Raw genomic sequence first — 22429 nt, 5'->3', positions numbered from 1 at the left:
TGGTGGGTGACATGAAGAAGCAGTCTGATCCTGCAGAGCACATTTACATTCATCTGATAAGAACATCTAGTGGGAAGCCTTTTCCCTGCTTTATCCGAGATTCCTCGATAACTCTTGAGTGACCGTGAGCAATAAACCCGTCAACTGTAATCTGCTTCCTGTTGCTGGAGTCGAGAGAACAAGCTGACAAAAAACTGCATGTCCTCTGCATGTGACATACAACGGACTGGTTTCTAACTTACTTTATACTGTGTTTTACATGGATAATTATCTGAAATGTTTCTTCTGTAGAACATAAATGGAGATATTTTGCAAAATGTCCAGGCTGCTCTTTTCAACACACCAAAAACATACAATATCAAATCAGTGGCTGTCAACTTCACAAAGACAAATAAATACCATAAAAGTATTCTACATTAATATATTTAACCTCTTCTGAGGTCATGAGCTATAAATTATGTTTTAAATGATGATACCAGCACTCAACACCATTAAATGAGGCAAGACTGCAGACAAACTTCACTGGCTCTTGTGTTTATTGTTGCAGCAGGTTAGAATGTGCAAAAGCTTCACTGACATCTTAGAGAGGGGAAGATTTTAAGTGAATAACTAAAGACATGAGTGTGACCAGACCATGGCCGTGTTTTCATTTTCATTTAAAGCGAGACCCAGTCCAGCTGGCCTCCATCTCTCTACATGATCTGCTGAGCTCTCTGAGAGTCTGGGATTTGAGTCTGGAGCAGAACCAGATTCATGTTACCATCCTGATGAATCTGTTTTAAACCAGAGCAATTCCTCTTCCTCTCTCTCTCCTCCATCAGTAGAGTTATTGCCCTGAAACGAAGTGACCATGTGGTCCAATCTCGCCTCTGATAGGGCGTCACAGTGTGTTGCCATTATTTTGACACTGATGTGTTCTGCTGACTGCCACAGCAAGAGGCAGGAGGAGTACAAATAAATCTAGTCACCATATGTGTGTATGTATGTATATATATATATATATATATATATATATATACACACAATTTCAACATGAATTTAAATAAAAATATTGAAAGTAAAACTAATAGTTTGTTTTATTTACTTATTGTAATTTTAATGATTTAATTAATTACAATATTATTTACACCTTAAAGTAAAACATTTGAAGTGGTGACACCATTCTGAAACCAACAACTAAATAAATAAATAAATAGATAAAAGCTACTAGGCTGAAATCCTTCGGAAAAACCTTTAAAGTTTGGAATAATTTTTTATTCTTATTATGAATATTTGACACTGATTGGTCAATTGCTGCATTTTGTGATTGTGCAAGTACATTTAATTCTATATTTGACCACTTATCCCTGCAAGCCAGTCCCAATCAGTAGGTAGAAATTCCCTGCTGAATGTGATTGTTGCAGTAAGAAATACCCCTTCTGCTCATTTGCATAGATTTGCATAGCAGCGAGGGACCACTCAGTGCCATTTTATGTTGGTGTTGACATTTTCCAGTCTGCTTGGCCTAATAGTGTGTATTTTAATGACTGTGTTGTTACCCACCACTGTTTAGTGACCAAAAGCTCTTATAGAGAGACAGGAAGCAGACAATCCTAACAGGTGTCTGCTGTTCACATATATATTTTGTAACGTGATGCACATACAAATATAGGGTAAAACAGTCCATTTTAATTTTGAGGACTTTTTATAAGTGCCTTTTGGAAAAGCCTTGATGATGAGAGTGTACTTATGATGCCAAAAAGTCAGTCTAAAATAAAAATAAAAATAAATATATGCATACATGCTTTGGACCAACTTATTAAAATTTTGTTAAAGCCATTTTCTTTTTCAAATCATATTTATTGTTTGGTTCAAACCTTACATTTTGATTTAATATTAATATTTTAATTGATTATTATTTAAAAAAATGCATCTTATTTAAAGGAAATGGACATTTCACTTTTTTTCTGCATACATCAACAGCTTGGAACAGATCTAAAGACTCATTTCATAACTCAACATATTCCAGTGGGATGGTTGTGTATGTAATTAATTTACTCTAATTAGGAAAGGCTAGTTACTCCTCTGACGCTCTTCAGGAGAGAATAATATCCTGAACGTTCCTTCATCAGATATTATAACCACATTCGGTTTTGGTTTCTGATTCTGCAAAGCCAAATTACTTACAAAGGGAGACAAAAGATTGATCGCTTTCGATATGTAAATCCCCCAGAGCTAAAACACAAGTTTTCTGCAAGAGCCTTCACCACAACAGTCAAAGCAGATCATAAATAATTCATTATTCATCCAACTGAATGAGTTCCCTCAAAAGTAATACAAGAAGAAATATGTCTACAATTTTCTTGCATATGAAAGTAATTTTGAGGCAATGAAGGTATAGATTGTTTGGTGAGCTGCTGTGTTTACCTATTATTCCCATCAATCACACAGAGACAGACAGAGATACTGAAAGTTCCCATAAGAGAGACAGAAAACAGTAAAGAATGAGGCAGAACAGCCGAGCCAGTGGGAAGATGGGAAAATGGATCTTATCTGTGTTCCAGAATGTTAGGAAATTGAATTGAGGAGTATCTGGCTATTTCATCTCTATTCAGAATGAATTATTAGCTCACAACATCCGTGGGGAATCTCACAGACTGCCATTCTCCAAGTCAGGAACCCGTTGAGAGCAGACCAACAGCACTGTGAAGCACCCAATCCAGGGAAGGAGCTTCCCGCGGTTCCAAATCACATCCGGAGGATGAAGATGGACTGTAACACACTGAATTTTATTTCTCCGGGGCAGGAGCGCACTTTTCCTCTGCTATTCATAGGTCAAGCGTTGCACATTTCCAGCCAGAATTATTATTTCCTACATCCCATAATATGATCCATCTAAAAGCGATGGGGAGTGTGTGTAAATGAGACGGGAGCGCTTCATCACTCCAGTCAGCTCTATGAGCCCTAGAACCCATTCAGACCTCATTTATGACTCCCTCTATTCTTTTATAAGAGACATTCATCCACCTGCTTCACCAGCCCATCCACCATTTACCAATGAAGACGCCCTCATCCTCACAGAGAGAGAGAGAGAGAGAGAGAGAGAGAGAGAGAGAGACAGAGAGAGAGAGGAATGGTTAATGGTGGTCCGGGCGAGACTAAAGTCCGACCGCTGTTTCTGAACTGTTCAGCATTCACGACTGTCTGCTGCTTCAATTTTGCAGAAACACGAGGAGGAGAAGAGATGCCACACAGAACAAAAGACAGACACAGAGAGAGAATAAAATTAGCTTCAGTGAGCAGAGAAAGACAGACAGCAGATGAGAGAGGAGAGCTGGATCACTGGCAGATGTGTAAGGTTGTTTCTCCTATGGAAACTATGAAGTAATGAAAGGGAATAAAGAGAAAAGAAAACATAAATAAATAAATAAAACTATGATTAAACTGATTAATACAAGAAAAAGCTGTAAGAATACAACAACAATAATAATAAAACACTGTAAAATGTAATCAGTTAAAACAACAAATAGTTGAAAAGAATACATAATAACAAAAAATAATAACATAACAAAAAAACAACAACAGTAAAATGTAATAATTTTATTTTTAATTATTAATTAATACAATAATAAGTTCAAAGAAAATAAATTAATTAATGAATTAACATGTTAAAAATTAAATTATTTAATCATTTTATGTTTCTTTCTGCTTTCTACACACTGGTCAGAAATTATGAGATTAATCACAAATGTGTGTTCTGTTTTATTTTCATAAAAGATCAAATATACTGTGCATAAAAGATCAACATAAACCATTCAAAAATACTTTAAAAAGATATAAAAAAGTAATAGTAAGTAAATACTGATATTTAGATATTCCATTTATTCCCCCACCATGTCTCGATTTATTGCTTAACTAAGATTCAGACAGAATTGATTGAAATGTTTCCTTGCTGTTGCATTTAAAAGTAAATTGATGTTGCTAATAATACCACCGGTTAATTTATTATTGTATATATTGCACAAAACCAAACACACTAATTACAGTTATAGCCAGTTCAAGATAAATGGACACATACATGTGCATTAAACACGTTAGTCTACTGGTCTTACATGTATTTGTACTATGATATAAAGCTTGCATGCGCAGATGTTAAATCTGTAAATGAAGCATTAAATGTGTTGCTCTGCAGAAAACATGACCTGATTGTGCTTCCAGCCACTGATAGCAACATTAAAGCACAACAACAAAAATAACCCCGAAAACAACTCTGAAACTGTCAGATTTTTTGACAGCATCTCAGGCGTAAAGAAATGAAAGTGATTGATGTGGAGCTGGAAGGTGAGGAATCAGTACTTGTGTCTTACAGCTCTGAAACTGTGTGAACTCACATGTTAAAGGAGGAGGGATTTGTACCTTTAACTCATTTAGATTTATTCATTTACAGATTGACTCTCACTGGATTCAAAACTGCAGCCTGTTTGTTCACTGCCCAGATCCTTTAACCACATTACAGGATGTAGTTTCATGTAGCAGCCTTATGGTGTCCACAAAATGATTAATACTCTCTAATAATACATAAAGAAATCTGCTGTTCACTCCAGAGGAGGTCTGATTGCTAGACGGACACAGGAAGAGATTCAGAGAACTTAAAAACACTTCAGCTGGAGCAGACGACCATGTGTGTCAAGGCACCGGTCTGATCTGGGTTTGTTTATGTTGTGTCCTGGTCTGTCTGGAGCACATGGCTGTCAGTTGGTAATTATGTTTGCCATGTACTCTATTGTATATTGTTACCCTGCCCCTCTCGTTACCTTATCTCGTTAGGGGTAACACCTGTTTCTGATCATTAGTCGCCCTTATATTCCCCTCTTGTTTCCTGTCCTGTGCCAGATTGAAATTGCTGCTCTGCTGAGTTAACCTGGCTCTTGTCGGCGGCGGTGGCGATCCTGTTTCCTGTTTCCTGGTTTGTCTAGCCTAGTCTTGCCTAGTTTCCTTTACTTTTATTTTACTTTTGATATTAGGGCTTTTCTTTTGATCTAGCCCAGTTCTTTCTAGTTCCTAGTTTTAGCTCCAGCAGTTTTGTTTTCGTCCTCCCCCCCTTTTGCCCTGGCTGCTGGACTCCCTTCTGTCTGCCTCCTGCCTCCTTCCCCTCGCTGCTCAGCGTTCCCTGCTCCCTCCTGGAGTTCCTCTCCCTCCCACCATCGCCATTCTCTGGCCCCTGGGATTATTTGGAGAGCTGGACTGTCTCGTTGCTCGTGGACTGTTACTCATGGCCATTTGCTCTGGAAACCCCCTTTTCCTAGATACCTGCTGTTGAGCTGACTTTCCCTGGACCTAGGGATCTCTCCAGATTACCCTCTCGGACAGTGGCTTCGTTCCTGTTTGTTTCTTAATCTCAATAAAATCCTTGTTATCCCTTCAACTGATTCCTCTTCCTTTACCACCCCTGACAATGTGACTATAAACAAACCGCTAAATAAAAGCCTCATGCTGTTCACCTACTGACATCAACACGTCTATATAATATCAGATATATGTGCTTTAATGCAGTGGATGCGTTTCTGTACACCAGTTTAACACAGAATGATTCTGAAACTTCTGATTGTGAATGTTTCAGATATGAAATTAATTTCTGTCATGAACACGTTTAATCACTTGTCTGATTGTGATGCTTTCACCTCAAGCGTGATGGCAGCGCGCGGCATGACAACAAGCTGTTGTAGCTCTAAAGATAAGAAACACGTGTAAACCGACACAGATGCATAATTTCCCAAACGCTCGCAGCGAAAACACACAAGACACTCAGAATAGCCTGAGGGGGCTTGAGAACGGAACATTCGCTGAGATATTCAAGTGTTAAATAGTGAGATTCAGTTGCAACACATTCAACTTTCTTGAGAGGAAAAAATATATAATTATAATTATATATATATATATATAATTCACAGGATTTAACAAGGATTGAGATTTTGAAAAAAATGAATTGAGTATTTTAGGTATTATGCCACAATTCCTGTTTAAGCTACATTTATGCAGAATGTATAATTCATAAATATAGTCTTATAAACATATTCATAACACATTAGGAGTAAGATGTACATGCGTGTGAAATCATCTGTGACCACAAAGAGAAAAGATGAAAGAAAACTATTGACTTACATTGAGGCCTCTCTGGAATAGCGGCTGTCCCATGACGTTAGCCAGCATACGCATCAGCGCGGCTCCCTGCAGACACACCAGAAAATATACACATTAAATACAAGCTGCTCATTTACACCTGCTCTACACACAAATATATCCGCAAAATATACATAGTATGAAGTTATAGTAAACCGCTTGCAATGGACGTCAATGGGGCATGACATTCTGTAAGCTTGTATTTTATTAAATATCATAATTGTATTTATCAAAATCATAATTCTAGTCTTGGGACTGAACTTCTGGTTATGAGCTACTGATTTTATTCAGTGTTATTTTAGTATTACTTATATACTATTACAGTATTTATTAATATTTTTAATTAGCTTTCAAAATGGTTTGCATTTCTATGTTGTGCGTTATATTTCCGTTTAGCTTTATTAATTTGTATTTCAGTTTTAGTATAATTTCAAAAGTTGTAAAGTTGCAAGTTTTCTAAATTTAAATTCTTCATCTACAATTCATATTTTATATTATTTGAATTCCATTTTTTACATTATAATTCGTTTTTAACTGTTTTAGTTTTGGTTAGCAATAACAACACTGGGTTTAATTTATAAATAATGAAATTAAATGAAATTAAAATGACATATTAACATGCTTGTACATAGCATAAAATGTTACAATAACACAATATTACACAATGTCACAAACAATATTTAATAAAAGTTCAGTTATTTATTTATGGCCCTGCTCTTTTTCTAGCAGGTTTTTTTTCTACAGTTTTCGTTTTTTAAGGTTTGTCTAAACAAGGACTCCATGAAACTCATCCTGCTGTTTTATGCAGTTTCATAAATTTGTATCTTTTTTACTTTGACATGCTCATTTGACAGCATCTACTTCCCCTCTCTCCACATCCCATCCTCCACAGTCTGTGTGATGAGTGTCTCTTCCTGTTAGCACTGAGGACTTATGGGATATGTTGTGGGATATCAGAGTTCTTAGAGTGTGAGGAGGAAGTGATGAGGGACGGCTGGGTGTCAGGATCATTGCAGTGTGACTGACAGAGTTCATAACACCACAGAGCCTGCAGGGAACAGAGGAAGGGGCTTGAGGAACAGTAAAAGCCAATCAGAATCTGGCTTTGTGCTGATTGACAGCTGGAGGGAGAGTTGAAGCAGAAACTCAGATATTCAGTGAATGGAAGATTTTATCTGCATTTGAACTCTGATAGAGGACAAAAATATGTCTTTACTTCTCTTTGTGCCTTTTATGGCTTTCAGATGTTCAGGATGAGAGGATATATTTGGGCGCAGGAGTTATTTAAAGTCTGTTCCAGTGAGAAAGAGGTAATTAGATGTTGTCTGGTCTGAGATGAAATGTTTATTGTGCCACTAAAGTCCCCAGATGACACAAAACCTTACAATCTCGCAGTGTTACAGTTTCAGTCCTCAACAAAGCTTTTAATTAAACAGTTTTTTCTTGTGTTTGTGAAGAGGCTTATAACAATGTAGAGAAGTCTTTAGCTGGGAAAAATAACAAGCAAAAGGAGGTGTTTACTGGACTTAATAAAAGATCAAGTTTAGCGGTGAAGTGAAGTCCTGACATAAATAAAAGACTGATTTACACCGACGATACTGCTTTTTTTACAAAGCCATTGTTTCTCTTCTGCTGGCTGCTCGTATGAAAGAGAAGTGAAATGTGGAATTTCATTGAAATTTATTTATGTTCAATTTTGAGTATAAACCAGTTCATTCAGCTCAGCTCAATAGCAAAGGTTTATTATCATTTCCTGTAGGAGCTGATGAGCTTCTCTTACCTTCTTATACGCAATCCAGTCAAACACTCTGTCGATGTCTGTGGCTTCAAACACTTCCTGAGAGATCGGATGAGAACTGGCCAAACCGTCCAGTAACATCACCTCATGAAGAACATCAGTCAGAAACCTCTGCTTCTCCTGTGGATGACAGACAGAAAGAGACTTTATTCTTTTGAGTTGCTCTATAAATGAAATTAGAACGTGGTTATGGGAAAATTCAGCTCATATTTCTGTCAGGACCACTATCGTCAAAGATGATTGACAATTAGCATACAGTTTGGATTGGCGGTATGGTTCTGTTCTGGGCAAGAACTCCCTGCGCATCCATGCAGCCTAGCATGGATGAGAGCAGGGAGAACAGCAATAACCCCCCAGGGTAAACAGAACAGAACCAACATGAATGTATTGCAGATATCGTTAAAGTTCAATAATGTTATGTACACATTTTAGAATTAGTTTAGAATTTATGATTTAAGGCTAAATCCTGACCGACAGAGGAGGAGATGGGGATGGAGGAGGGTAATTAGCTATTGAGCAATGCGAAAACTGCTGATAATACTGAGGGACCTTATCTATGAATGCTTAGATAGGTGTCGTATTCCCATAGGTTGATGGGGATCCGCTGATAGTCAGCTGATGCGAGCTTGACTAATGTGACCTGCCAGAACTAACGCTACGCTAGATTTCTCACATCTGAAATCTTTATATCTGAAGCAGCTTCCCACAATCCACTGATGCGATGAACATTCACTGCCGACACAAAAGCCAACACGACACTCATGAGAGAAACGCTGCTGCTACATGAGCTAGTGTGTGTGTGTGTGTGTGTGTGTGTGTGTGTGTGTGCGTGTGTGTGTGTGTGTGTTTGATTTGTGCAGAGGGTCTCGCTATCTCTCTGTAGGATTCAGTATAAAGACAGGTAGAAGTTTTGGGTCAGATGAAAAAGACCCTCATCATTCACTGTGTCTGTGGATCAGCAGAGAGTCACAATCTCAAATACAGTCAGTCGTTCTGGAGCACATGAAGAAGATGTTACTCTGATACTAGGTTATTTCCTATTTTAAGGAAGTCTGAACTGTTTTTTTTTTTTTTTTAATAATGTAATGAGAAAATAAACCACAATGAGGCAATTAAATAAAAATACCATATAATTATACTGTTTTTCCTTTGAATTACCTTTGTGTATAATGTAAATATACACAACATATTACACAGAATAATCACATAAACATAATATCTATTAAATGTTTAAATTTACTAATAAACACTTGCTCCAGTTTTGTTGAACAACTTCTATTTTCAAAAGATGTCAAAATATAATAAACACATGATCAATGTAACAACACAAACTCTTATATATTTCAGTAAAATGTGCTTCTCCAGTGACACTGTTTTCTTGTTGCTCAGTTTAAAAAGTGGCGGTTTGCCAGTTACCGTATATGACAATGGATGAATCACATGAATTATATATGAAAACATTACACTGCAGGTTCATAACCAGAACATCTTCATAATAGAGTCTCTGGCAAAATCTCTGCACTGACTGACCAAATTCAAAATGACACTAAATTAAGTTTTTATTATTTTCTCATCCATGTATTTAATAAATGTGTGTGACTAAGAGAAAGCCAGCAAACTATCAGCTGCTATAAACACATCTGGGTTTAATACTTTGAATGTTTTATTACACCTTTATTCTCCATCATTATGAATAATTCTTGGCCATTAAAGCTTTTGGCAGCTTGATTAAAAATCCCACTGAAGACATTAATTTAAGAGAGCAGGATGTTTTAATCCAGGGATTTGAGCTCAAACAATGTACAGAAATGAATCAAGAAACAAATGTTCATCAGAATCATTCATAATTTTATGTCAGTATAAGAAGACATTTCCTACTAACCAACTAAATCCTGGTTACTTCCAGGATTGGAAATTAACGGGGGCTTGGGGGAAAATGCTACCAAAATTAACAAAAAACTACACATATACATTTAATAAGGAAAATTTCCCTTTCAAAGGTCTCTGGAAATAAATTTCTGGGGACAAATATGGCCCCTTAATGGAAAGTTTCATTTCTAACCTTGATTGCTTCAACAAAACGTCCATCTTATATAATGACGTTCTGCTAAAAGCAGATTAATGAAATTACATTAGAAAAAAAAAGACTCACATAAAAGTGAAAAGTCATACAAATCAATACAAAGAATACTTACGGAATCTGAGTTCCGAACTAAGATTGAGATGTGACTTTTTATGATATTTGTAGATCAAAGTGTCTGCTGGACAGCTCTGACATTAATCTCTTTGTGATCAGCTAATGAAGGGTAAAATGTCCTTCAATCTGAGGTACAATTACCTTTAGATATTTGTGAAACATAAAAAACTGAAACATGTTTTGCCTAATAGACTGTTGCAATAATGTGTCCCTCATATTTAACTTCAGAGAGAAGATCTTGGAGAAAGTACAGACTTCTTGAAATCAGTGTCCTAATTTCTCAATCTATTTATATCATCACTTAAGTTGTCTTCTAGAAGATAACACAGTGTGACAGCTGACTTATTACCATCTGTCTTATATTCTGACGGGCAGTTACTTTATTATCCAGACTAATATGAGCCTCAAAGGTTAATGTGCATACATGTAAGCAATAGCAAATGAGGTCTTCAAATAAATGTATAACATTATGGTTAATGTGAATACAGAGAAACAGACGGAACGAGAAAGAAAGAGAACAGCTGTTGACATAGAGCTGATTTGATGCAAGTCACGTAATGTGCACTATAAAATGAGTGAAATGAGAAGAGCTTCCATTAGGCCCATATGTGCTCTCAACAAGGTGTTTACATCCAATGATACTTCATTTAGATCCTGCTTATTAACGTTTCAACCTCATCACCTGCTGTAAATGCACCTGACGTTTCACACTGATCAACCACTGCAGAGACAGCAGTGATGCCTGGCAGTGCCTTACGGGTAACCAACCCTCTCTGAAAGCATCTCTAGCATGATGGATGTGAGAAAGTGGAGGAAAACCAACAGTCCAGTAGTAATGAGCAGGTGAAGAAACCTATAGGCTGTTTTAATGACCTATTACAGGTCCGTGTCAAATCCATTCCCAACATTTCTCTGTGCTTTTGTGAGTTTTCAGTTCTGGTTTAGACTGAAACGTGCAATTTTATCCATATTTTGGTAGGGAAATGGTTACAGGTCATCCTATCAGCGTACTGAAGTGTTTCCATCAAAACCCAATTTCTCCCTGAAATGACGTTCCCTAAATGGTCTCTCTACTTGGCTGATGCCCCATAACTAAGGTGGCTTGGATCAGAGAGGTATGAAATACTGGGACAGACGGATGGGAAGGTCATTATGTGAATGTGAATGAGAATGTGACGGTATAAACTGAAAATCAACACATATCAAACAAAGGGTGCTATATTTAATTTCTTATTCAAACTGGAGAAATAAAAATTCTAATTTTTTTAACTAATAAAAAAAAAGCTAATTTAGTGCTTTAACCGGCTTTTAGCACTTAAACTTAGCATATATTGGCATAAGTGTAAGACACATCATGTCATGACCAGCAACCCACAATAATCTTCACACAAGCTCACGATAAAACTCAAGTGACTCATAATAAGCAGAAGATCCAAACAGATTTAATCAGCACGACTGCTAATTCATAGCAACGTGTAATAAGCATTGGGAGCCCTCAGTGTCATAAACGTTGGTAAATCGGGTTACGTTTTGTTGTGCTGATGACCTGTGTACTTTTTTCATTTTACGATTGAAGCTTCAAGTGCGTCACAGTGACTGCATTGCAGGCCACTAAAGCTGGACCGGAATAGCACTATGCTAATTGCTAACACCATTACGCTCAAACAAAAGCAGCTCTAGAGAGAGAACTTTTTGTCCTTGTATTATTTCATCAGGTTGCTTTATTATTTAACAAACCTGAAAATGGATATTATTAAGTGATTTGTAGACATATAACAAAAAATAAAACGTGTTTTATCATAATGTATGCTACATATACTAGATTAATTAAATTGACAGTCATCAATGCACTTAACATATCCAGATCCTAGTGAAGAGAAACTGCAGGATGGTAACTGTGGGACATTGGATCATATTTCTGAAAGAAAAAGCTTTTTTAGGGGAAGAAGGTTGAAGTTCTGTTCTCCACCAAACATGAACCATCTGGATGTAGAAAATTAATGTGGATGACTCATTAGACCATGTTACTTTTTTTCATTGCTCTTTATTTATATTTTGTACTCTAGTTTATGTCTGCTGGCCATGAATTCAAGTGTTTTTTAAATGGCAGCTTTAGCACAAATTCCAGCTCTGTGAGGCTCTGCAGTAAATTAGTTCAGACTATCACAGAGGTGTGGCAATACTAATGTAGTTGGTCTTCTCCCACTAAATAAGTTTTGCACATTTTGTGACTAGCACAGGTAAGAGTATTCAAACATGTCAGAATGCAGTATAATCAAAAGCTCATCAATCTATCTGTGGCACTATTATTTCACAGCTCTCCTTTGATAATTGATCTGGAGATTACTAGACTAAAGTTTCATTACAACACAACAAAAGATGAAGGCAGAAGCACCGGTTGCTCTGGCAATGAAGCAGGACTGAAATAGAGGCTATGTGATAGGTGAGTGTGATTTCACCAGGTACAACATGTTCCTGGATCAACATCCTTGTTGATCCTGGAACAACATTCCAATCAACCAATCATAATTGAGATATAACTTTTCTGGAAATATCTGTTTAAGGCTTACAATCAGGGTTAGGTGCTTCTACACCCTTGTTAATCAGCTATCATTTCCCACTGATTTTAGGAATAAATTATGGGTAGGGTTAGGTTTAGGGGTGGGGATTGGGTTAAGTCTATATTTTTGGACAGTAATGTTGATCCAGGATCATCAAAAGATGTTGATCCAGAAACATGTCTTACTTGGCAAAATCACGGCGACCGCGTGTGATAACACAGCTCAGCATATGATTATTTATGCTCATGAAGTCAAACTCATTCAAACTCAAAGTCATTAATTTCTTTGTGATCAGCTAATGAAGGGTCAAATTGCCTTCAATCTGAGGTACTGTGCTAATAATAACCATTAAAACAGTCAGAACAATGTGTTCTTTACAAACTCATAATGAACCAGTCCATGCATGCCCCCATTTGGCACGCTAATTCACTACTGACAGTAAGATCAAACACACACATTTGTAAAACATTGTCACTTCAGCTAATTTTGGGTTCATAACTTTGAGAACACTCTACATATAGTTTAAAAACTACAATTTAAATCAATGTCAGGGTGTTGTGAACATTTAGCAGCCAAAACTTAACAGAGTATAAATACTAGTAACTCAAATCAACTGTGAAAGGGTTATTGTTTTCTGCTTAGAAAACAACAACCAAAACTCACCATGTTCCACTTTGGAAAGAGGAAATCAGTCCCGATGTACTCGAAGTAATGTGCAAATCCTTCCTTCAGCCAAACGTCCTCCCACCAAACCGGTGTGACTAGATCCCCAAACCACTAGAAAAGAAGAAATGAACAATCAATCATCAACAGAAAAAACAGTGACCATTACAAAAGATTGATTTCATGTTCACTGGCGAAAAATTACAACAAACTTTTGTTGTTTTGTAATAAAATTGGTAAACTGAAACCAAACTTTATTTGGACAAAGCTTCAGGAAATATATTCACGCTCCTATTCATCCAATATCTGCAAAAGCATATTACATCTAGTGGCAAACACATTTTATTAGAAAAGTCCAATACAGCATAAAACTACCCTGTGGTCTTTAGAAGTAAAAGTACACATAAACACTTTTAATAAACAGTTGCACTCTGGTTCAACAGAAAAGTTGTTCACAAAAGACTTCCCAGTACACTGAGAACCAGGCAGAGCTTCTGAACTATGATTAATAGTGGCCTAAACATTCAATTACCTACAGGTACACAATTAAAACACATTTTTCAGTTTCACAGCATTCATACCTAGGAGCTTCGCCAAGGACACCGTAAATGAACAGAATAGAGACAAATAAGGATTCGATTATGAAACATCCCATCTGGAATGTAGAAAGACTCCAAATGACCCCTGCCATTGTGTGCAGATGACAGTGTGCAAAACAGGGCTATTGACTGGAAAAAGATATATATATATATATATATATATATATATATATATATATATATACAGTATATTATATTATATATTTATGCATTTAGCAGACGCTTTTATCCAAAGCGACTTACAGTGCATTCAGGCTATACATTTTTTACCAGTATGTGTGTTCCCTGGGAATTGAACCCATGACCTTTTGCGCTGCTAACGCAATGCTCTACCACTGAGCCACAGGGGGGGAAAAAAGATGCAACACTGCAGTTCTAAATGGGCTGAATATTTTCCAGACTCTGAGGCCGTCAAGCAGATGTGCTACTGCACGCCGGATCTCATTGTTGCAGCACACAAACCTCTGTAGGAGTCGAGCCTCTTTCATCTGAACATGACATAATTACAACAGCTCTCGAAGCACCTGACGGGACGATCATCAGACACATGATAGTGTGGAGAGAAACAGCTGGTATTCTGCTCTCAGAGGAACCTTCTGCTAGACACACATCAAGTGGCTTCCCATAGGTTTAGTGACTTTTTCTGCCCTCTTTTGATTTTTATCAGATGTTCTAACGCTAATGACGCTAAGGATAGTGAGTCACGTCACATCACTTATTGTGTTTAAAAGACAGAAGCTGCAGAGCAAATGGATTGGTGCAGTAAAATCTTGAGGGACAGACAAACTGATCTTTATCTTGTGTATCCCTTTAAAAGATGGAAGAAATTAAAATATTTTGTTACTGCTCACATCGTTGCGTTGCAATTATACTCTGACAGCACACACCATCTCAGTTGTGATGGTGGCATGAAAAAGCTTGGTAAGAGATCTGTCTGGAGTTTTGACAGCTTGCATTCTGCATTTGTGCCTGATTAACCAGTTCAACAACACTAGAATGTCAATCAATAGTACCAGAACGAACTATGAGACTCAACCTCGCTCAATTACGTCTTCAACAGTGTCTGTGAGACGAAAGCTAAACAGAGGGATTCTGCAGCCCTGCTTCATTAACAGATACACTGGAGGAAGTCGTGCAGGGAAGAGTTCATGCTGTACCTCTATACTGCAGCATATTCAGGCCACTTGAAAAGGGAGAAAACCTTCAACGGAATCATTAAAAAAACTACTTTCAGTTATATAAGCTCCAAAGGAGCTGAGAATCATACTGGCATGACGCCTTCAACCAAACTCACAATTTTGTATAGTAATAGTATTACAATAAATGCCTGAATGTCTGAGTGTAAATGTCCTTCACTGAGTTTCAGACAAGGTCTGTCTGGCTTGTGGCTGCAGGGCAAAGGTCATTGCCTTCTCAACTGGAAAACCACAGCAAAAAAGTCCTGAGGCTGTATTTCAGTACAAGCTCAAATGTTATACAGCTCATAGACTCAAACCTGCATCTCCCACGCAAGCACCATGGTCTAAAATCCCTTACAAAAAAGAGCTGTCTACATTTCAAATTTGTTTTATTCAATATTTTGTATATTTTGCAAGTGCAATTTCTCAATTTGACTTAAAATCTTTATTTAGAAGGCAGCTGCCTATGTAGACAGTAGACAGCAAGGCAGCTCACTATAGGTTTTGGGACAGAGCCATCATTACACTATGTTTGAGCTAACAAAACAAATGTGACTGTGTAAACCTGAACTAAATGAACTAGACTTGGAAACTGCTCCAATCACAATATGAAAAGTTGAAACCCTCTGTTTTGATTGATAACGTTTATTTATTTGTCAGCATTCAGAGTCAGAGTGTGAAATCCTTAATTTAATGTGTTTACAGACGTTGTCTTTTATAAATGAGGAGAGAATAAAACACCAGCCAACAGAAGTGAGTCATTTAGTCAAGACTCAGTTCCACTGACAGACTTTATCCTCATATTTAATGTGCAACTCATATTTAATGTCTAATTATGCTTTTAAAGCAACGGTTTTGAGATGTATGTGACATATAAGAACTGAAGCCTCACTCTCCCATCGTATTCATACCCAGAGGGCAGAATGTCACCTCTCCAATCTGTGGAAAATAAGAAAACTCAACATCAGCTGCATCGACCTCTAACAGGCTCATGTTATTGGCTGAATAACTGCATATGACGAGCTGTGTGCAGCATCGTTTAATCTGAGAGGCTGAAATGAGTTGAGAAATGAACCCTGGTTGAGTGACTGTGACATATAAACCTCATCGCTGGTGGGGGCAAATCTACTAACAATCCGCTGCTACAGTATCTGACATTAAAATGAGCCAGTATAGAGAGGGAGAGATAGTAGGTGTTGAGCCCCAGAAAGCCAAAGGATAAACGTATACAATAGCAAACAGAGTCTGCCGTCCACTAATCAATTCTCTGCAGGCATTCGGGCGAGTGACGAGATCCAAATGTGATTTATCAGACACTGGCACTTTGCCACTAACTCGAGTTATTAGAGCACAGACATATATTTTAATACATGACAGAATAAGCGCTGGATGAGGACTCATTTAATGCATTCACAATAAATGTGTCAATCAATATGTCAGGTGAGCATAAGCCCCGCCCACTCTGACACTCTCTACACTGGAAAACAATTAGCAGGGTGCTATTTAAATCAATATCACATGAGACAGAAGCAGAGAAACAGAAAAATATGAATAGAAAAATGGCGTCTCAATTAAAAACATAAAGATGAGCAGAAACTCCAGAGAGCTGCGACACAAAAGGGTGAAAGAGCTTGCGGTGGAATTCAAAACGTGTGACGGCTAATCTCTGTCTTTTACTTTCTATCTCTCTTTGTCTTTTTCTCATTTATACTGTAAATAAGCACACTTCATTTCATTTATTTATTTAACCAGGAAGAGATTAAAATCTCTTTTCAAGGAGTGTCCTGGCCAAGATAGGCAGCCGAGTTTGCATATACAAATAAACAACGTAGTTACAACATACATTACAAAACCAACATATAACCGGTTAAAAACAATTACACACCATTAAGTTGCTCTCAAGATTACATAATAAAGACTTAAAATAATTATAAGACACCAAGTTTTTTAACTTCATCTCCTTTTGAAGAAGATTCCAATCTGAGGTATAGATACTACAGTGTTTGTCTAGCCTTAGCCCATGCTGCATCACGCTGCGATAAGATCATATAGGGCAGTTGAAAACCAAGGATTGTCCTGGTGTTTAACTCTATGTTTTCTCAAAGGTGTGTGCTTATTAATAATTGGCATATCTATCAACTATTATAAAAAATAGTCCCAAGCACAATCCACATCTGGAATTAAAGTAATTTTATCCCAATCAATTTGAGCAAGATCATATAAAAAAAATTGCTCATTAAAATATTTCATAAAACGCCTAGTTAAAATTCTCGGCTTCTGCTTTGGTAGCTTTGTATCTCTGGCTACTGCCACAACACAGTGGTCACTGATATCGTTTGCGAATACAGAAGCTGAAGAATATTTACACTTACTGTACTCTCACACGCATACACGTGTTTAAAGCTAATTTGGGCTGACTACATGATTTCAATGTTTAATCTGACATCTTAAATCAGCATTAACACACTCTCTTGGCAGTTTGTAACTATTTTAAGTTTTGGCGAATTGGTGGCTGATTTGTACGAATTTGTATGATCTCATGTCTTATTGACAGTTAGGTTTGGGGGTGGACCTTCATGCTTACTTTTTTTTTTTCAAACAATCAGATGTTTCCATATGAATCATGTTATACAAATCTAAAAATCTAAAACTGTCTACACTGTAAACTGCATACTGTTTTTGTGAAATAGTATACAATACAGTACAAAACATAAACGTAGAAATAAACCAAGTACAGTAAATTGTAGTCAAAAGGCTATTATAATAGTACTAATTACATAATATTACTACAAACTTATTAGTGTTTGAATATAACAATTACAAACTAACTGTCAATATCATTTTAGAAGCACAAACACTAGATTTCAACTTTACAGTGTGCTGTACATAAACGTGAATTCAGTGGGGACGTTAATGTACTGCAGGACAGTATTGGACATATTTCAGGCTTCTGCCTGTAAACAGCATCACTAGTCAATATTATAGTTCCAGCCTCCACTACAGCTTCTTTTCAATTATTCTTGATCATAAAACAGGGGTTTATATGCTGAGAACAGTCTGGTCTGGGATGCCCTCATGAATTCCAGCTCTAAAAATATCAAATATGCACGCTATTGCTGTTTCTCAAATAATATCATGATTACATGCTCCCTGTGAGAGTGTGTTACTGTATAAGGTTCAGAGTGAGTTCAGACGGAGCTGCATTATCTGTGTAGAAATGAGAGATGAGGGGATTGTTTTCCTTTATTTTCTTCTCCCTAAAAATAAGTCAAAAAGTGAAAACAAATGAAAAGAAGAGAGGAAAGAACTACAGATATGCTGTTTCGCCCCTCTCATTGAGCTTTTTATCAAAGCAACGGCACCTAGAACACAATGCAGAGCTGCGATTTAGCAGCACATGAGGAAGACTATTCAAGAGATGAATGCAGAACAATACTGGAGAGCGCAGAACATCTCCAACATGCTCATAAATAATCCGCCATAACAAAAGACACTAAAAACCAAGGTTCTCAGCAACATAAGAGCTGCGAACAAAAGCTGGTGGAAATTGAGCACATGCAATGAATAATTCCAACATTTCCTTTATAATTCATGATGATGATGCATTTGTGGGCTTAAAGTCCCTTACGGAACATTATTTCATTGCCAAAAGAAAAAAAAAAGCTGCTTGTTTGATCAGTGTCTAATAGTCTGCAAAGGTACAAAAAACAGGTTATTTAACACAAGAAAGATGTGTGAAACACTCTAGAGTGAGAGAAAAACAAAGTGAATGAGAAAGAAAGAAAGAAAGAGGGATGAAGGAAAGAAATCTTTACTTTCACAATCCCAATGGACATGATGTGTGAAGCTCTTTTTATAAGAGCTGTGCATCAAATTCTCCAGATGTCCAATTACATCTGCCGCTGTTCTGCTCTTTAACTCAACAACTGACCATCTTCACACTCTCTGTTGCTCTCTGACTCCTGGAGATTCTCTCTTTCTGCCTTTCACTGAATTCTGCACTGGCTTCTTTAGATGATGAAGACAGATCTGATAGGTGATACATTTTATATAATTATGATTCTGTCTGTATGACTGATTACAGCAGCTTTACGTTTCTCAGAGGACTCTAAACAGCACTGACGGGACATGCTGAGTCAAAATAGGAGTGCTTGTAATGTGTGTGATGGTTAAAAAGGAAAAGCACCATGTTTTAAAAGAGAAATCTTCTGAATCATGGTCTGGGCAATTTCCGGGACCTGATTGAAGTCGTGCATCATAAATGGACGTGCAGTACTTCAATGGTCATGAAATGAACAACACAAGATGTCAGAAAAGTGATTCACTGATATAATTTGACTAAATTAGTCCAATTTGAATAAATCTATATGAATAAATCTGAAGTTCTGTCATCTTCAAAACAGCAAGATGAAATTTTATTGGGACCGTAAACAATGTGAAACTACAGAGCAGCTCACATGTAAATGTGTTTTACCTGATGGCAGATCTCGTGCACCACCACCATGGTGAGCTCCATCTGATAGGAGAAGGAAGAGACGTCAGGATCCAACAAGATCTTCTGCTCCACAAACACACTCAGGCCCCAGTTCTCCATGGCTGCATACGGATGCTTTGGCACTGCCAGGAGATCTGCACACAGTGAGGAAGATCCAAGCTCAATGACGGGAAACCAGGATTGTGATACAATGCAACAAGAAGTAAGTGTAAACAAATACAACAAACAGCGGCTGGATCAACCCAAGCATTTTCCAAGACACCACTGCATATGAACCATCTTGCTCGTCTGTAAATGATGTTTTAAAACAGACAAATGTTCTTCTGTACTACATAACTGTGCATCATAGAACAAAAGATCTAATCCCAGATATCAATGTGGATTAGCCCCGAATCAAACGTATTTATCATCCAAATGCTATAATCAAAGATCATTGCATTTTAACCCAAAAACCAGACACAGCAAAGCAACAAGACACGCAGCTCCATAATCATATTTCCCTCCAAACATATTTAAAATGGCTCCTTTACTCAAATCTGTGTATCAGTGGCACAGCAGACGGCGAATCAGCTGTTTTAAACGCCTCCACCTCCATGAGTCAATCTCAGGAACCATTCATATGCCAATGAGAATAGAAGCAGTTAAACCTCTGGTGCTGTTAAATCCACATCTTATAATCAGCCACAGAAGAAGAGGAACTGTTGGAAACTGTAACATGATTATCTGGCGGGCAGGTATGTGTGTGTGTGTGTGCATGTTTATGTGGTTTATGAGGACACAAATTTGTATAATAACATGGGTAAGACATAGGTATTACAACGAGAAGGTGATTTATGAGGACATTTTCAGTGTCCCCATAATTTAAAAGGCTTATAAATCATTCAGAATGAGTTTTTTTGAAAATCTAAAAATGCACAAAGTTTCCTGTGAGGGGTAGGTTTAGGGGTAGGGTTGGTGTAGGGCAGGGGTGCCCAACCCTTCTCCTGGAGATCGAATGTCCTGCAAAGTTCAGCTCCAACCCTAATCAAACACACCTGAAGCAACTAATTAGGGTCTTCAGGATCACTTAAAAATTAAAGGCAGGTGTCTTTGATTAGAGTTGGAGCTAAACTTTGCAGGACAGTCGATCGCCAGGAGCAGGGTTGGGCACCCCTGGTGTAGGGCAATAGAAAATACGGTTTGAACAGTATAAAAACCATTACGCCTATGGAGAGTCCTCCTAAACCATAAAAACAAACATGTGTGTGTGTGTGTGTGTGCGTGCGTGTGTGTGTGTGTGCGTGTGTCTTATTTGCATGTTTCATGAATTGTGTAGAAAGCAGCTGTAGAGTTTTGGAAGAAAAGCTGCAATCGTCATGGCGACTGATAAAGCTGCAGGGCTGCACGACAGGAAAAAAAGCTGTGTTGAAAGTGAGCAGCAGTCAGATGCTTCACTGATAATGATGAGCCCCCATTAGGATTGTTAACATTTCACTTTTATGCAGAAATGATGGAGTGACGAGCTCATTCATGAGGCAAAGAACAATGAAAACAGCAAAGCAAAGGTGAATGACTGAAGAGTAAATCAGAATCAGACAGTCCAGGTTTAATTGGCCATTTTTAACGTTCATCATGGACAAGAGTCTTAATGCTTTTTTAATTGGGCTTTTATACAGACTCATACTGCAATTACATGGCTGATGCTCTTGAAGACAGTGACAGAAGTACCATGGTAATTAGAGATGTACTTCAACTCAACCAACTTCTGTCACAAATTTCAAGATACAAAGCCATACCAAAACTAACCACGTCAAATACCAGATCCAAAACAATAAGCAAATATGATAATCCTTTAGTATATATCCATGTACTTTAACAGTAGCCTACTTTTTGAGAGGGAAACAAAGAGATTTTGAGGTAAATAAAGACATTACTGCAACTATAACCTGTAAGTAGTAATTATAACCAGGCGTATGACCTTCTATGACACATAAAATAGTATACATAATCAATAAGAAGAAGCATGTTGTTTACCGAATATATAATGGCAATCGGAAAAACACCACCAGCAGTGTGATATTGTTTTTATACAACAGTTTCATAAACATAAAGGGTAATATTTAGAACTTACATTGTAGTCACAATATTGTCATTTACTTTCTGTCTTTGCTACAAAAGTATTTCCAAACGAAACCGCATAAGCATTTTAAAACGAATCAGTGAGTTAACGTTTCAATGACTCATTTATATTTGATTCATTTTTGAATGAATCAGCACTTTAACTGAATCAGTTGTTTGAATGGTTCAATTACTCACTCATATGTGATTAGTTCCTGAATTAATCAGTGTTTTAAAGGGGTCATATGATGCCATAAAACCAGTGATATCAGCATTGGTTGCCATGGTGACCAGGGGCCTGTTGTCGTTCGCAGACATCCTGGCACCCAGTATGCTTATTGGGTGAGGGGTCTGTGACTATTTGTTAATCTAATGAATAACTGATTTGTTCAATCTAATGAAAAATTGTGTTTCTGATAGGCCCAGATGCTACACTGTTCATTCTTGGCTTAAGAAAAACCCAATTACATTTTTTTTTGTTTTAAATAATAATTTTCCAGGATGACGACAAGATTTTCCAGGACATTTTCTATCATTTTCCATGTGTTTTCATGTGTCATCTTTTCTAGATTTTGCATTATGGTTAATATGTGTTGATAATATAGTTGGTTATTTATGGGTTTCTTCTCAAAAAAGCCTCCAAGTCAGGTCCCTCATTCAATGTTCAGTAAGTGTTTATTTT

At 37.2% G+C, this 22429-nt stretch overlaps 1 protein-coding gene across 1 annotated transcript in view; it reads right to left on the bottom strand.

Annotated features, from left to right (window-relative positions):
• The window catches only part of LOC107590972 (thyrotropin-releasing hormone-degrading ectoenzyme-like), a 122661-nt gene that overhangs the window by 44464 nt on the left and 55768 nt on the right, over positions 1–22429 (bottom strand). Inside the window, exons 4-7 of the mRNA XM_016279942.1 lie at positions 19630–19784; positions 13379–13492; positions 7940–8077; positions 6142–6207 (exon numbers count right to left, since the gene is read on the bottom strand). Of these exons, the coding sequence (XP_016135428.1) occupies positions 6142–6207; positions 7940–8077; positions 13379–13492; positions 19630–19784 (473 nt within the window). The remainder of the gene's footprint in view (positions 1–6141; positions 6208–7939; positions 8078–13378; positions 13493–19629; positions 19785–22429) is intronic.

Source organism: Sinocyclocheilus grahami, unplaced genomic scaffold, assembly GCF_001515645.1.
Source record: "Sinocyclocheilus grahami isolate Dianchi unplaced genomic scaffold, SAMN03320097.WGS_v1.1 scaffold135.1, whole genome shotgun sequence".
In the NCBI taxonomy this organism is placed as follows: Eukaryota; Metazoa; Chordata; class Actinopteri; order Cypriniformes; family Cyprinidae; genus Sinocyclocheilus; species Sinocyclocheilus grahami.
The sequence above is the reverse complement of the archived record's forward strand: the minus strand, read 5'-3'. Positions and strand labels throughout refer to the sequence as shown.